Source organism: Anolis carolinensis, chromosome 3 (assembly GCF_035594765.1).
Source record: "Anolis carolinensis isolate JA03-04 chromosome 3, rAnoCar3.1.pri, whole genome shotgun sequence".
Classification (NCBI taxonomy): domain Eukaryota; kingdom Metazoa; phylum Chordata; class Lepidosauria; order Squamata; family Dactyloidae; genus Anolis; species Anolis carolinensis.
In genome coordinates this window covers 121,105,430-121,120,758 of record NC_085843.1, presented here as the reverse complement: position 1 = coordinate 121,120,758, position 15,329 = coordinate 121,105,430, and the positions used below count along the sequence as shown (strand labels likewise).

Here is a 15,329-nt window from a genome sequence, read left to right as displayed (position 1 = left end):
CCATAAATGTTCCTTTTATCTGGAAGACAGCACTTCTATCCTGATCCCACTTCCACTCCAATTTCTAATCTAATTTCTTGTGATAAATCCAAATCATATTTCTTGTTTAAATAAAATTACAGTTCCACTACATAATCCACAGTATTCAGATAAACAATAGCTTTAAGTCAACGCTTGCTTCTTCTCCTTAAACTGGATTTTTTCTTCTGCAGCTGAATTCAGGACTACACAAATTTGGTTACTGCATTTACAAGAATTCATTATTTAGTACTTTGAAGCTGAATCTCACTTCAAAATGTCAATATTTTGAATTGACTCTGAACACACTGAGATCACATTTCACAGTCCACGCTTTTCTGTGCCTTCTATAATGTGATTTAACTTCTCTGTGCTGCTACCCTTTTTTAGTAGGAATATATATAGTGATGTTACAGAGCCTGATACAACCTGGAAAGTGTGTAGGGTGCCAAGGGGATGCCTTTGTTTCAAGCTCCAAATATAATGGGTTCAAAAAAAGAGCTAGATAGCAGTTTGCAATTAATCTAATTTTCAACATATTAATTTTAACTCAGATTAGATATTTGTCTGTGATCACAATTTCCATGAAAAATAAGGACAAGAAGGGAAATGACAGACTGTGAAAGCTGTGCTACATGTAAATACTTGATGCACATTAACACCTATCTGAAAAAGACTAGAGCCTGTTAAAAAGCTTCACTGCTAGTGTAACTAGAGTTAATTAGTAATATAGGTAAAATCCCATATGTGTTAGAAAATATCATCTTGAATGAATTATTTAAAAAAAAAAAAGAACACTCCTACTTTTATTATTATTATTTGAAACACAACAAGATGAGTCCACAGCAGACACTCTGCTGGCTGTTGAATTGGATCACACGTCGGACACTTCCCAAGTGTCTAGGACTGTGTGATGTATTGGCGAATAATGCATGCAGATCCCAGTAAGGTGGTCTTCTGCAACTGGCAGGTGGTAATTTTGTCAGCGCCGATTGTGTTTAAGTGCAGGCCAAGGCCTTTAGGCACTGCACCCAGTGTGCCAATCACCACTGGGACCACCTTGACTGGCTTGTGCCAGAGTCTTTGCAATTCGATCTTTAAATCCTCGTATCATGTCAGCTTTTCCAGTTGTTTTTCATCGATCCTGCTGTTCCCTGGGATTGCAACATTGACAATGCATACTTGGTTTTTAACATGATCGTGAGGTCTGGAGTATTGTGCTCCAAAACTCTGTCTGTCTGAATTAGCAAGTCCCAGAGTAGCTTGACATGTTCATTCTCTGTAACTTTTTCCAGCTTGTGATCCCACCAGTTCTTGGTCATACGCAGATGGTATTTGTGGCACAAGTTGCAATGAATCATCTGAGCAACGGTGTTATGTCTCTGCTTGTAGTCCTTCTTCTTCTTCTTCTTCTTCTTCTTCTTCTTCTTCTTATTATTATTATTATTATTATTATTATTATTATTATTATTATTATTCCATTCCAAACAAGGCTATGAAAATGTCCCCAAAATGTACAAAAAAAATAAGAAATAAACCGGTTACTGTCATACTATTCGTATATAAATCAGGGGCAGGCCCATATCTGGAGCTGTGTGTACGGTTCTGGTCATTACACATAAAAGTGTTATTGTCAAACTGGAAAATTTCCTGAAAAGGGCAACTGACATGATCAATGGATTTTGAGGTCATAACATTTGATCAGTTTGGTTTAGAAAATAGGTTAAGTGAAAACATGCTAACAGTGTATACAATTATGCATAGTGTGTATGGGAAAATATTTTCCTTTTTCTCCATCTCCCAATCAACCCAACATTATCCACTGAAGCTGAATGATGGGAGATTCAGAATAAAGAAAAGTTAGTGCTTCTTCACAAAGTGCATAGTTGAACTGTGGAATTTATTCCTGCAAAATGTAGTTATGGTTGCAAAGTTTAATGCTTTCCAAGAGAAACTGAATACATTTATGGAGGCCAGGGCTATAAATACGAGCTAGTAGCTAGTAGTCAGAATAGTGCTGCATCACTTCCAGTATGAGGGGTGGCATATATCTGTGTATCAATTACTGAGCAGAAGGATGCATTGCTGAAACCTGCCATGAGGAGAGGCGGGTAAGAAATATGTTTGGCCACTATGTGAATATAAAGACAGACTAGGTAGATCTGATATGATCCATAATAGTTCTTTGAAACCAAGTGAAAGGCAATACTGCTCTTAGCAACACACTGTCCATTGGAGAGCAGCTCTCTCAGATGGATGGGTGAGCTGCACAAATCTCTAAACAAGAATAAATGTGACCACAGGCAACCAGATCACCCTCATTATATGGTCTCAAGAAATCATAATACTTTGTTGTAGTTGTGTGCCTTCCAAGTCATTTCCAACATATAGAAAGACCCTAATGTAGCCATATCATGGGGTTTTCCTGACAAGATTTGTTCATAGAGAATATTTGTTCTCCTCATAGTGTCACCCAGTGGGTTTCCGTGGCTGAATAGGGATTCAAACACTGGTCCTCAGTTTCATTAACCAATAATCAAGAAAATATCTCCTTTTAGGAGTTGCAATAAAGTCATCTTCCCTGCCCCCAGCACTTATAAAATCTGCTCCATAATTCTGTATCTTTAGTACAGGCAATCCCTGAGTTACAGACATCCGATTTACATCTAACTCATAGAGAAGAACAGCAGTGAGACAACAGGAAATATGGGAAATCTACCTCAGAAAGGGAAAATCACTTTTGGAAGAGTTATCATGGGGGAAATATGTCTCCATTGAAGCTTTCTCATCAATCCTTATTTCCACGACAACCAAAATTTTCAAAATCCAATTTTCACAGGGACAGAATGTGAAGTGAAATGTTCTGAATAGAGACATCAACAGCAAAACAAACACCTCAGAGGTTTGAACCCTTCTTTATGTTATCCAAAACTTTATATATGGAGTTACACTTTAAAAATGTACTTGTTCCAACTTACATACAAATTCAACTTATGAACAAACCTACAGAACCTATCTTGTCTGTAACCTGGGGACTGCCTGTATGAAGTTTCCTTAATATTTAAGATTTCTTGAATCCTCAGGATGAATATGGAATGAAAAAGTCTCCTTTTTATCAGGAATGATATGGAAGCTAATTCTTTATGGGTTTGATACTCTGTGGGCATTTGGATTATAATAACAATGTATAGACCACCTTCTAGTGGATTAAGACAAAGAAACGTATAAAAATATTCACAAATAAGAAAATGAAAGGAATAAAATTAAAACAATATATAAAAATATCTGCTTTATCTATGTTTGAAACTGAGGTGTTATCTCTTTCAAGTACATTAGATATAGGGAGAATCTCTTAATCCACAAACTTAATTCCTTAACTCCTCATGGTTTCAACCTAAAAGACAAGGGATAACCTATATAATAATCTTGGTATTATAATGTTCTAAACTCACATCTTAGAGGTGTTTACTTTTGTTTTCAGCAACTGAAGGAAACAAAAGCTGAAATGTTTCATTATTTGCTTAAAATATGGTTGTTAATCACATCATACTTTTGTTTTATGTCACTTTTCTCCTGATGAGGGATTCATCAGGAAAAAGGTGGCATATAAATGCTTCATATCTCTGGTTCTCCATGTGATCTGACCTCTGCTTCGATAACATTATTCCTTTGGATTGCCCAGATGGACTTCTTGATTTATCTCCTTGTATTCAGATTAACTGACTATGTTAAATCCTACCCACAGCCAGCAGCTGAAGCACTTGAAGAACCCCGTGAAGGAGGCCAGACTTAGTTGGGTTTGGCTGGCTTCACCGGTCCCTTATCAAGCAACAAGGGCAGATTGGCAGGCTATTTAAAGGTGATCCACACCTGTGATGGCCCTCCATGATTTCTTTTGTGAGAGAGAAGGCAGCAGAATCAGCTCCTGCCTCAGGTTTGGTTATTGGCAAGGAGATGGGAGCATTTCTCTCTCTCCTGGCTAATAACTGACTTTACTAGTGAAAAGGAAACTAAACAGATGCCTGCCACTTTTGGTGGCATTGAAGAGGTGAAATAGTCCCCATAGGCACCATGGCACCCCCATTTCGGGGAGAAGGGTTTACTTTATTTCGGGGTGCGAGTTCAAAGCTCCCACTCCTTTTGCTCTGTCAGTAACTTTTGGCTTGTCTTTTTCTGGGAGAGAAAAACAAGCAGATTGCTGATTCTGTTTGCTGGATTCTTTAGATAAAACCTTGCTCTGCTCTGCTCTACTGTACAGAATAGAACAGCCTCAGATTCACCAAACAGTGTAGTCACACTCGGCCTCAGCAATTAAGAAGGATAATATTGTTATATCTTATGGGACTTTTGAAAAACGAAATGACTACAAACTGCAGAAATACTACCTTTTTGTGCACTAGTTTGAAATTGGTTTTTTCTGTGCAATATTACTTGTGTTTTATACAAAACGTAGAAATTTTTCACAGAAAATGGGGTTTTATACAAAATTGCTATTTTTGTTTGTTTTTTGCAATCTTGCAAAATAAAAACCTGCAGAAACCTGTTAAAAACTATGGCTACTCTCCACAACTCTTTTCATGTAAAAACATATTTCTGTACAGAATCATTACCAAAATTCTTTTTAACCACTTTTGGATGTCCAAATATCAGGTAAGGACTGTGCTGAAATATTCTTTTTTTCTCATCAGCAGGGAGAACATTGCTGAAATTATTTGTCCTCACTTGCAAGGATCTCCTAAATTCAATAATAGGTTGATATTAAAGACGGAAGTGGCCTTTGCATAACAATACAGCACAGCTAACAGCAATATCAGTGCCTCCTTTTATTCCGCCATTTCCTCATTAATCGCTGGCTCGATACATCTCTCATCCATATGTATACTGAGGAACATACTTTCTCTTTTTTGAATATCTGAAGTACTTTAGTCTGCTTTCATTACATTGTGGCATTTATTAAAGCAAAGCCATATAAGGGAGAAAAATTCTAGCTAAGAAGACCCGAATGTGAAAACTATTTGGCCACAGCAGGATAACCACTGACACAGAAAAAAAATGTTCTGAACTGTTTAAAATGTAAATCTGTTTTTTGAGATCACTATGACATACTTTATGGAAATAAACAAAGGAATTCATAAAATATTGTGTTAAACTAGAAAGCTATAAAGAAAATATCAAAAAGAAATGAAGGGTGAAAATGCATGAAAAGCGTTGAAATTTTGCTTTATATATGGGAGCCCCTGGTGGTGCAGTGTGTTAAAGCATTGAGCTGCTGAACTTGCAGACTGAAAGGTCACAGGTTCAAATTTGGGGAGCGGAGTGAGCGCCTGCTGTTGGCTTCAGCTTCTGCCACCCTAGCAGTTTGAAAACATGCAAATGTGAGTAGATCAATAGGTACCACTCCACGGGAAGGTAACAGTGCACCATGCAGTCATGCTGGCCACATGACCTAGGAGGTGTCTACAGACAACGGCGGCTCTTCTGCTTGGAAATGGAGATGAGCACCAACCCCGAGTCAGACACAACTGGATTTAACGTCAGGGGAAACATTTACCTTTACCTATGTCTTGGAAGTGTTATTACACTATTTTTCAATATTTTAGGAAGAATTTGTTTGACAGGAATTTCAAGACCAGACATGTTGATCTTTAAATGTTTCCCCAATGTATATTAATATAAGTGAAATGCTGAAATTGATCAGTAAGGGATGTAAAAGGCACGTTTCAGAGATGGTGACAGTAAAAAGTAGTTGCAATTCTACTTTGTATGTCTCTGTCCATTTTCATACCTGCTCAAAGCCATTGTTGTAAATGTTTCAACACCATTTTTTAAATTCAAAGTATTCTTCACTTTATCAAAGGTGGATGCTTTTAAAAGATCCAGAGCCAATTCCCCACTCCTCAGCAACCTTCCATGATCCATTTCTCACACTGCTGTCATACCACCAAAAGTATTCTATAGCAAAACACAAAAAATTCCCTCGAACAAAAGGAAATGCTTTTTTTTTTTTTACAGGCCATGATGCAATTGACTCAATTTCCTCATCAGAATAATTTGCTCTTAAATTGTAAAAGTGAATAAAAATAGTCTTGGGCCCACATGTGCCCCATTACTGCATGTTGTTCAACCTAACCAAATATTTATCCCCCAACAAAAAAGCTGACCTCAGGATGCCATATGCCCAGTTTGACCTGGCATGACAACTACACTAGGAGCACGGGAAGCCCAATCTCTCCCCTCCTTCTCTCCCTGGCAACTCTCTCATGGGAAGACAGGAAGAGGAGGAAACATGTTAAGTTAACCAGAGAACTGTATTAGTGATCCTTGCCTTGCAACACTGATGGAACAATCTTACTGCCATCCGGTCATCCAGCACTAGTCATGCACACCTCCACATAGTGATATATAATATGGACAGAGTTGTGCAGTTGGTCTTAAATCCAATTGTTAATTCCAATGAGACCAGATCCGTTGAATCAATAGAACGTATATAAGTGTTGATTTACCTACAGTAAACTCTCAGTTAACTGGCACTCATGGGCATTGGAAGATACCAGATAATTTTAATTTCTTGTTGCTTGAGAGTTATTAAAAATAGGCCTCACTAATACTCTGCCATAGTATAAACTCTGTGTTAACTTGATATTAATATTGAAATATAATTAAAAGCGAATTAAGACATACAAAGACAAATGTAACATAATGTAACATACATTGTACAACTTGTACCCTTGGCTTGCTTCTGACATGAGAAAGAAATAAATAAATGTAACATTAACTGTAATATACACCTGTGTTAACTATTATTTAAAGTATTATTTCTTCATTTTTTTGCCAGTTACTTGTATGTTCTAGTTGCTTAAGTTGTGGTTAACCAAGGGTCTACTGTAATTTCTATTGATTCAGTGGCCTACTTTAGCTAGAACCAACATGTGGATTTATAATGTACAACACAATTTACAAGATACAACATCTGAACGAATACTACTTTGGGCTAGAACAGAAAGTACAGTAGAGTCTCACTTATCCAACATAAACAGGCCAGCAGAATGTTGGATAAGCGAATATGTTGGATAAAGGAGAGATTAAGGAGAAGCCTATTAAACATCAAATTAGGTTATGATTTTACAAATTAAGCACCAAAACATCATGTTATACAACGAATTTGACAGAAAAAGTAGTTCAATATGCAGCAATGCTATGTTGTAATTACTGTATTCACGAATTTAGCACCAAAATATCACGATATATTGAAAACATTGACTACAAAAATGCGTTGGATAATCCAGAATGTTGGATAAGCAAATGTTGGATAAGTGAGACTCTACTGTACATTCTTGCTATATCAGTAGAAGGAACTGTAGCCTGGCGGTCTTGACAATGATGATGTATTTACCCTTCTTTCTGATACTTTGGGAGGTAAGTTTCATTACAATGGACCCTTGGTTTCTGCTGGGGTTTGGTTCCAAGACCCTCATGGATTCCAAAATCCATGGATGCTCAAGTCCCAATAAATACAATGGTATAATAAAATGGCATATGAAACAAAATCAAAGTTGGCTTTTTGTTGGGGGGGGGGGGGATATTTTCAAGCTCTGGATTGTTGAATCTGTAGATGCAGAATCTGTGGACACAGATGGCTAATTGTAATTTACTATTTCTTTGCAAAGGCGGGAGGAATGGGCATTGCCCCAGAGGATACCAAAAAAAGCCAGATAGAAATATTTACCATATGTACACAGTAGGTCTCATTTTAGCTAAGTATTTATTGATACAACATTTATCTCTGTTATTCTGCCAATACTATTCCAATACAAGTGCATTCTTATTTACTTAAAACCTCTTTTTTTTTAAAAAAAAAACATTATTTGGTCCAAACTGCACCAGGAGCTACCATAATAACCATACAGTATTATTAGAAAAGTCAAGAAATTTTTAAAAATTACCTATATCTGACTGTAAGATAGTAGTAGAAGAGGAGCAGGGAACACAAAATTATCCTTTGGGGCAGGTTTTTGAATATGGTGAGGCTTGTAAGAAGCTGCATAATACAACTGACTAGAAAGTCCTGCTTTGATGTATTCAATGATGATCAGGATTTGGGGAATTGAACAAGCATACTCACCAACACTACCATGGAGGCCGCCGAAAGGCATCTACAAAAAAAAGAAGCAGAAAACAATGCAGGATAAGCCACCATCAGGAGTGGAAAGGCTTCCGTTTTGTTTTATCTGCTACTGGCAGAATCCTTGTCATAAGGATTGTTCTCGGCATCCACAACAATCTCTTTTTCAGCAAGCTGGCTCTTTTGGCTACGGGCCCTTGTCCTCAGAAAAGCACACTGCCAAGTGACAGCTTCTCTAATTTACTCACATTTTCTTCCTTGACATTAGGATCATCAAGTATGTATAATATTATTTTTATCTATATACTGCAAAACTTGGCCAATGAGGTTCAAATGGTGACCTTGTGTTCTCTTCCATCTCTCTAAATCTATGATTTCAAGTTCCTTTTCTAGGCTTAGTTCCCAGGATCCCCTAGTCATCATGGCCATTGGCCAAGCTGACTGAGGGCCAATTCTGAGAATTGTCTTTTAAAAAACTTGTCCATAATCTGACTATATTATGAAACAATAGATCAGTGCAACGTATTTAGTGGAAAGATGATGCCTTGCCATCTTACAAATGTGGCAAGACAAGGATTCCTTCTACTGGTACAATTTTTTAAAAATCTTGGTAATCCAAGTCTAATGGAAGGAATTCTACATATATGATGTTCTACAGTTTTCTTTCTCCCTCTCTCCCCCCACCTTCCCCGTCCTCCCATAACTGCCGATGATTTGTCATCTTAAGGACTCCTTTCTCCTTTCTCAAGCTCCTTTTTGATTGACCCTCTGAGAAGGCATCCATTAAAAGGTCTCAAAAGGTCTCCATGCCAGAAGAGGCATTTTCTCATCTCCGCCTCTGTGGTAGCCTTTGTCTCTATATGCTGCCCTCATGTGGTTGCATCTGAGCTTTGCAGCATAAGGTGAGTTAGCCTTTCTATCTATAGAATCCCATCTTGTGGTTGTATCTGAGTGCTATATACTTTTTAAGTTTTGGGGGTTCTGGTCTGAAAAGGGGCATTTTTTAGTTGAAACCCCTCAAGTATTTTAAATTAGATAATGAAGACTAGGTGTACTAGATTTGGTCCAGATTCATCAAGCCATGTAAGACTCTTAGTGGAACAAATAAACTTATGCATATTTTGACTTCTATATCTAGATTGGAGGTGAAAATTAATGGTAGGGAGTATAAACCAAACCAAATTCCTTTCTAATTCCTAAGTAATTGTTTTCCCCCTGAAATGTTAAAAAATGTTTTATCTTGCTATAAAAGGTGTGTCTTGTTTTAAATATGTATTGTTTTAATTATGCTCTTAGCTGCCTTGTGTCCTATCATGGAAAGACAATGTTGATGACGATTTATGTAAGAAATGCTATAATTTCTCCAGGGAGCACATTTACACAGATCACTTAGCTCAAAGGGCCAGAAAATCAGCTAAACAATGCATGCAGCTGATCCAAGTTAATGTAGGCGCAAACTGCTTAATACAGCCCTGTGTTCACAAAAGTCATGGGTTGCTCCAAATCTTCCCTGAAAATCCAGAGCAATGTTGGGCTAATTCCAAAACAGGGCTGCAACTGTTTACATGGCCATCCCATGTTCCCCAGACTCAGGCAGCAAAGAGACATGGCATGGCACTCACTGTCCCCTTCCATTCTCTTCATCATGGCAGCTGTGGGCACAACATGGGTCTTGCCAGCCGCTTGTTGTCTGGAGTGAGGCTGGCCAGAGATATGAGGCGATTGGAGAAGGGAGGGGGAAGGAGGGGGCAACTCCTCTTCCATTGGTCTGGTACTCTCACCAACCATACTCCAGGTGATGAGCAACTGGTATGACTCCGTTGCACCTGCTGACCACCGTGACAAGGAGAACAGGAGGCTTATCCAGTGGCACCAAACCAGAATCAGCACCATCACATGGTCAAGACTCCCTCCTGCCTCAGTAGCAGCCAGGAAAGTAATAGTCTAATCCTGGGACCAATCCAACATTCACCATTCTGAATCAGCCCTGGGAAAAATAGTCCATGTAGAACAGCCCTAAAAATTAGGGTACCAGAGTCTTTGCAAAAATATGTGTTGGTGTAACAATGTATACATTTAAAATCAGAACCATAGAAACTTAAGCCTAAGATACAAGTCAAATCCCCTCCCCATAACACTCTTCAAATTCCTCAAAGCTTTCACAAGAATTATTAGCATCTCTTTCCTTACTATAGAAAGTCAAATTGCATTGTCATTTTGATATATCAACCCTGTGGTGAAGCAACAACATAGAATTTTTGGGAGTGGTTGTTATCCCTTGTGATAGATTCAACCCCCCAGCTGGAGAAGCTGGTGTGATAGGAAGAGGACAGAAAGGTCTACTCCCTCCATTCAAGTTACATCTGGAGTCATCCTGTTCACATAATACTAGTATTCAGAGGATTTCTCACAGGGTTGTGAGTTATAAGATCAGTACACCCATGTGTTGTAATTGGAACTCTCATAAGGCCAGGAGTCATGCCCAAACCATCCTACTAATGTAGTATAACTATTTCACACCTTGCAGATATTGGCCACGTCACACAGCAATATCGTAGCAGTCTTTACAACTAATACATTTCTTATTTTTTAAAAATTAAGTTGTCATAAGACCCTGATTGCATTTGATTTGGTTTGCTTATATGAGAATGCTCCAGAGGATGATGTCATGCAAGCATCAAAAATTGTCCCTTCTTCACCCATTTTTTTCTTTCATATTCTTTATCCAATCCTCTCTTTATCCTATTAAGATGAACCTAGTGCTTTCCATGATTTCCCCAACCAATTATTTGTCTACTATACCACACAAGTTCTTAAAAAATACCCTCCAAATATAGCATGGGTGGCAAAACATGTCTTGTCTGATATTCTGGAGTAGAAAACCCATATTTCACTCCTGTGGGTCATGCTGACTATGGCTTCTGAGAGATGGTCCAAAATACCTGGAAAGACCAAAGTTCCTCATCCCAGCTGTTCGTGAAGAAAAATCTACTTCAGATCCATGCCTTTTAGTACTGAGCAATCTTAAATGCTGTTCTGTCTAAATGATAAGTAGTGACATTTGCAGCCCAATTCACAGCAGAGACCTCAGCAAAGATATGTTTTTGTTAGAAGAAGACAGAGAGAGAGAAAATGATGCTCTAAAATTCTCCCACAGCTGTCAATGAAATAAGACTACTGCTCTGCCTGCCTTTGTAGTCCTCTAATCTGCACTGAGTTGAAATGAAATCTCTTCTTTTCAAACCGGAAGCATTATTACGTAGCGGGTGAATGTGTGATGATAAAAGCTGATGGGTAGGTTTCCTATTCTGGCACACTAGTGTCATAATACATTTCAATGGGAATTTGAAAAGGCCTTGATTTTTCTAACAGGCCAGGAGGGAGGGGAAAGAACTCCAAAAGAAAAGGGACAAAGAGACAGCTTTGTACAATGTCTCCATATTTTATAAGTTATTTCACAGCTGGGGTGTTTTGTTCAGATTCATAGTTTACAATGCTCTGTTTATAGGTCAAGCCTGGTAGAAACATTATATTAAGTAAACATTGTTATTAGGTATGCTTAAGTTGTACTTTCAATTAAATATAGGTTAAATGGTGTGGGCTACTTCTCAGACATTATTCAAGAACATATCACACATTGGACAGATACAACCTAAGCAGGACATTGCAGCCTGATGTGGCAACCTGAATGACCCACATTTGCAAATGTGTGTACTGACTTACATCATATGTGCACAACTAAAAGGTGTAAGAGCAATGGTTTTAAGTATGGCTTCTTATTATTAGTCAGACATGTGCTTAGTACAGTTATCTTTGTGTGTGTGAGGTCGAACACAATAGGCTTCCTGCATTCAACCTAATCTGACCTGCCGCAGATCCGGAGAAAAGCCCTGCTGGACCAATCACTAAATGAAATATGTGTTCCCTCCCTATCCCAACAATGTAACCAATCCCTAATAAAAGTATCAATACCTATTAACTTTCTCTTCGCATGGTGGTTATTTTGTATCTTTCCTTGACTCTGGCATGGGAAACTTTCCTTTCCTACTAACAACAAACCTTCCTCAATGTTTCCCCTTCCTTCTCAAGCTGCTGGTAAGCCGTCGGCTACCAGCTGGAATGCTTTCCTTTAAACCGGTTACGGAAATCCCAGGGCCTCCATAACCACGCATTAACAGATTGATACCAAATTCACACCACTTCATTCTGAACTAATCCTAAGCATAACTACTATTTTGCTTTTTGCAATGAGATCTCTCCGCTCTGAAAAAACCATCTTTATTACTACATCAACAAGATTTAAAGAGACAACAGCTGATTGTCAAATCAAGCCTCTCTGCTGGTGCGCCACTCGCCTTGCCGCCATTCCATGGCTCACTAAGTTCGGACTGTACGCTGAACATGGGGTCTTGTGCCTCAGGCAGAGACCCCAATCTCCATCGGCTCCTCCTCCCGCTGAACCTTGGATGGTTTAGCCATGCTAGGGACACTCAATGAAATCCCTTTTCCTTTCACCTTGGATTCTGTATTTTCCTATGAAGCTTATGGATTTACCCTGTACCTTTGGGTGGGTGGGAGTGGGCAATATGATTTCTAATTTTATGAATGTATTCTATGTATCCCTATATGACTCCTTTTTTCCTTTATGTCCCCAATGTATAAGATATTAAGAGTCACTTCTGTTTGACCTGGTTGGCAGAAAGTCATCTGCATTCCTGAGAGGGGAAATCCTCTCACGAAAGGACATCATCAAATACCTTGAATGAGCAATAGACACTGGTCTCCCTTTTTGAGTCTCGGAGCAGGCCGCTCAAAAGAGGGATTGATCACTTGGTTCTCTATCACATTCAAATCTGGGGTGATTTAGCCTTCGAAAAGCCAAGATTGTCCTGCCTGTTATTCCTTTTGTCAATTTACCCAGCCGAACATATTGACAAAGAACTTGCCCATCTGCTCTGTTTGCAGCCTTTTGACAACCGGAATCTGACAAGCCACGCCAGACCAATATGTATATTTTCACCCCTGGAAATAACCTTTGGACATCTTGAGAGCTTTTTAAGCTATTGGTGCCCATCATGTACAGATTAGACCCACTGATTCATTCACAAATTCACTCAGTCACCCTTTGTCAAAGACTCAGACTGCCCCCTCGCTCCTGATTGGCTGAGGAGCCGAAGCAGGGATAGCTCTCTGATTGGGTAGGACGTTCACGCCTCTCCTTCAGCTGATTATGACAGCCAATCAGCCTGAAGCCAGCTAAGGGAGGCACGGCGGGAAATTCAAACCTCACCGCCCTGTCCTTTTCACTATAAAGGGTGCTGTTGTATGTCATGTCTTGCTTGACGAATGATTGCGGTTTGACATCCTATCCAGCTGGATTGTATTAAACATCTCGGTGCTCTTTCTTCAGCCTACTGGTGAGATTTATTTGGGAACTGGGAAATTCTGATTCTAGCGGCTCTCTCCGTCTCGCCAGTGGCAACAAACCCTTTGGAGGGTCTCAGGTCCCTTTCTATTGGAAGGAGACCTCCAAATTCTAGCTCGATTTCATTTGTACAAGTCTTTGCCTTCAGGGGAGATCGCTTTGTGGGGATAGGCTACCATTCTTTGATCTGCTTCTAAGCAGACTAGGAATTCCATCTTGTCATCATTCAGTTGTACCAATGGTAGACACAAAACCCTTAATTCAGTGCAGATTTCTTAATCCTTCAAAGGACTTCTTAACAGATGAAAATGTATCTCCCCTTACTACCTGGAACATCTATTCGCAAACAGCTAGTCAATGTTAACTCTTTTGTCTACAGTTCTTCCTTTCTGCTGTTACTTACCATCCTAAATCTAATTGCTAGTCCCAGCTAAAGCAGGCCTTTAAAATTGATGCGAGTTTGTGATTGCTTACTTACCAATCAACAACGAATTCAATTGTCTACTCTGTATGAGACTATCAATGGGATATACACTGCAAAACTACTTTTTCTTATGTTCTATTGTAATGGGGACAAAATAACACCTGGTGCATTAAGTATACAGTCTGGGAGATATCTATGTATCTATTGTATTGTATTTGCAAAAAACAACTTGTGGACAATTTTTTAGGAAAAGTAGAACAAAGTCTACATGAGTCACCTCACTTTCTTTTACCTCTAAGATAACTTGCAAACAGAAGCAAGACAATGCATCTTAATATTTAAATGTAGGAGCATGTTTTCTTGTGATAACAGGGAGCTGCTGAAAAGTGAATTCAACACATGGCAGGAGGTCTTTTGCCCTTCTGTGCTACTTATTTCCTGTTTGGATCTGAAGAACTTTTAGTTCCAACTCTCTATGCTCCACACCTGGAGTAAAAAAAATAAATCTTCAAACCACTTACTTTGAAGTAATCCCACTGAACTCAGTATGACGTCATGAGAATTTGGAAAGCAAACATAATTTATTATGGAGATCTTTTTTTAAAAAGAGATTAAAAAACAGTACTATATAAAACAAGCAATACTATTTCTAGAGATTAGTTTCTCAAGTTTTTGATAGCTATTTGGGGGTTACCTCCCAGCTACTATACTTCTGTTTCCTTTAAATTTGCTTTCTGCACATATTCAGAGTTTAGGTTAACTGGCAAAACACCATTCTTGAGTCCGTCATAAAACAGAGACTGCCTTTCCTCCTGCACTCCATGATGATGTTCAAGTTTCGTCATATCTGATGACTTGAATTTTCATGAACCACATTCTGATAGTAAAGGGCTTGCTTTCAAAGTATTCATTTCAGAAGAATTGAACAGAGGGTCCTTCCACAGAACTGTATAAAATCCACATTGAACTAGATTATATGACAGTATGAACTCAGATAACCCAATTCAAGCAGATATTGTGGATTATCTTCTTTGATATTCTGGGTGATATGACTGTGTGGAAGGGCCCTAGGACATAACACCTTAATGGGTTTCCAACACAACTTAATACACCTTTTAACATCAATTATTTATACCTGTTACAGACCTGATATTCAGTCATTTTAGGTTAAAAGTCATAATTGCATGCACATAACATGATGCTAATGTAATAAAATAGAATTAAACAGCGTACTTCAGCCACTATTACTTCTTAGGCTGGCTCTACACTGCCCTATATCCCAGGATCTGATTCTAGATTTTCTGCTTTGAGACTACACTGCAAAATAATCTGGGATAAAC

The 15,329-nt window shown here is 38.6% G+C and overlaps 1 protein-coding gene across 2 annotated transcripts in view; it reads right to left on the bottom strand.

Annotated features, from left to right (window-relative positions):
• Positions 1-15,329, bottom strand: part of nalf1 (NALCN channel auxiliary factor 1) — a 430,167-nt gene that overhangs the window by 129,685 nt on the left and 285,153 nt on the right. Inside the window, exon 2 of one of the 2 annotated variants that reach the window (XM_062975458.1) lies at positions 8,141-8,171. The exons of the other annotated variant lie outside the window; for it this stretch is intronic. Within the exon in view, the coding sequence (XP_062831528.1) occupies positions 8,141-8,171 (31 nt within the window). The remainder of the gene's footprint in view (positions 1-8,140; positions 8,172-15,329) is intronic. 2 annotated transcript variants of the gene reach the window in all.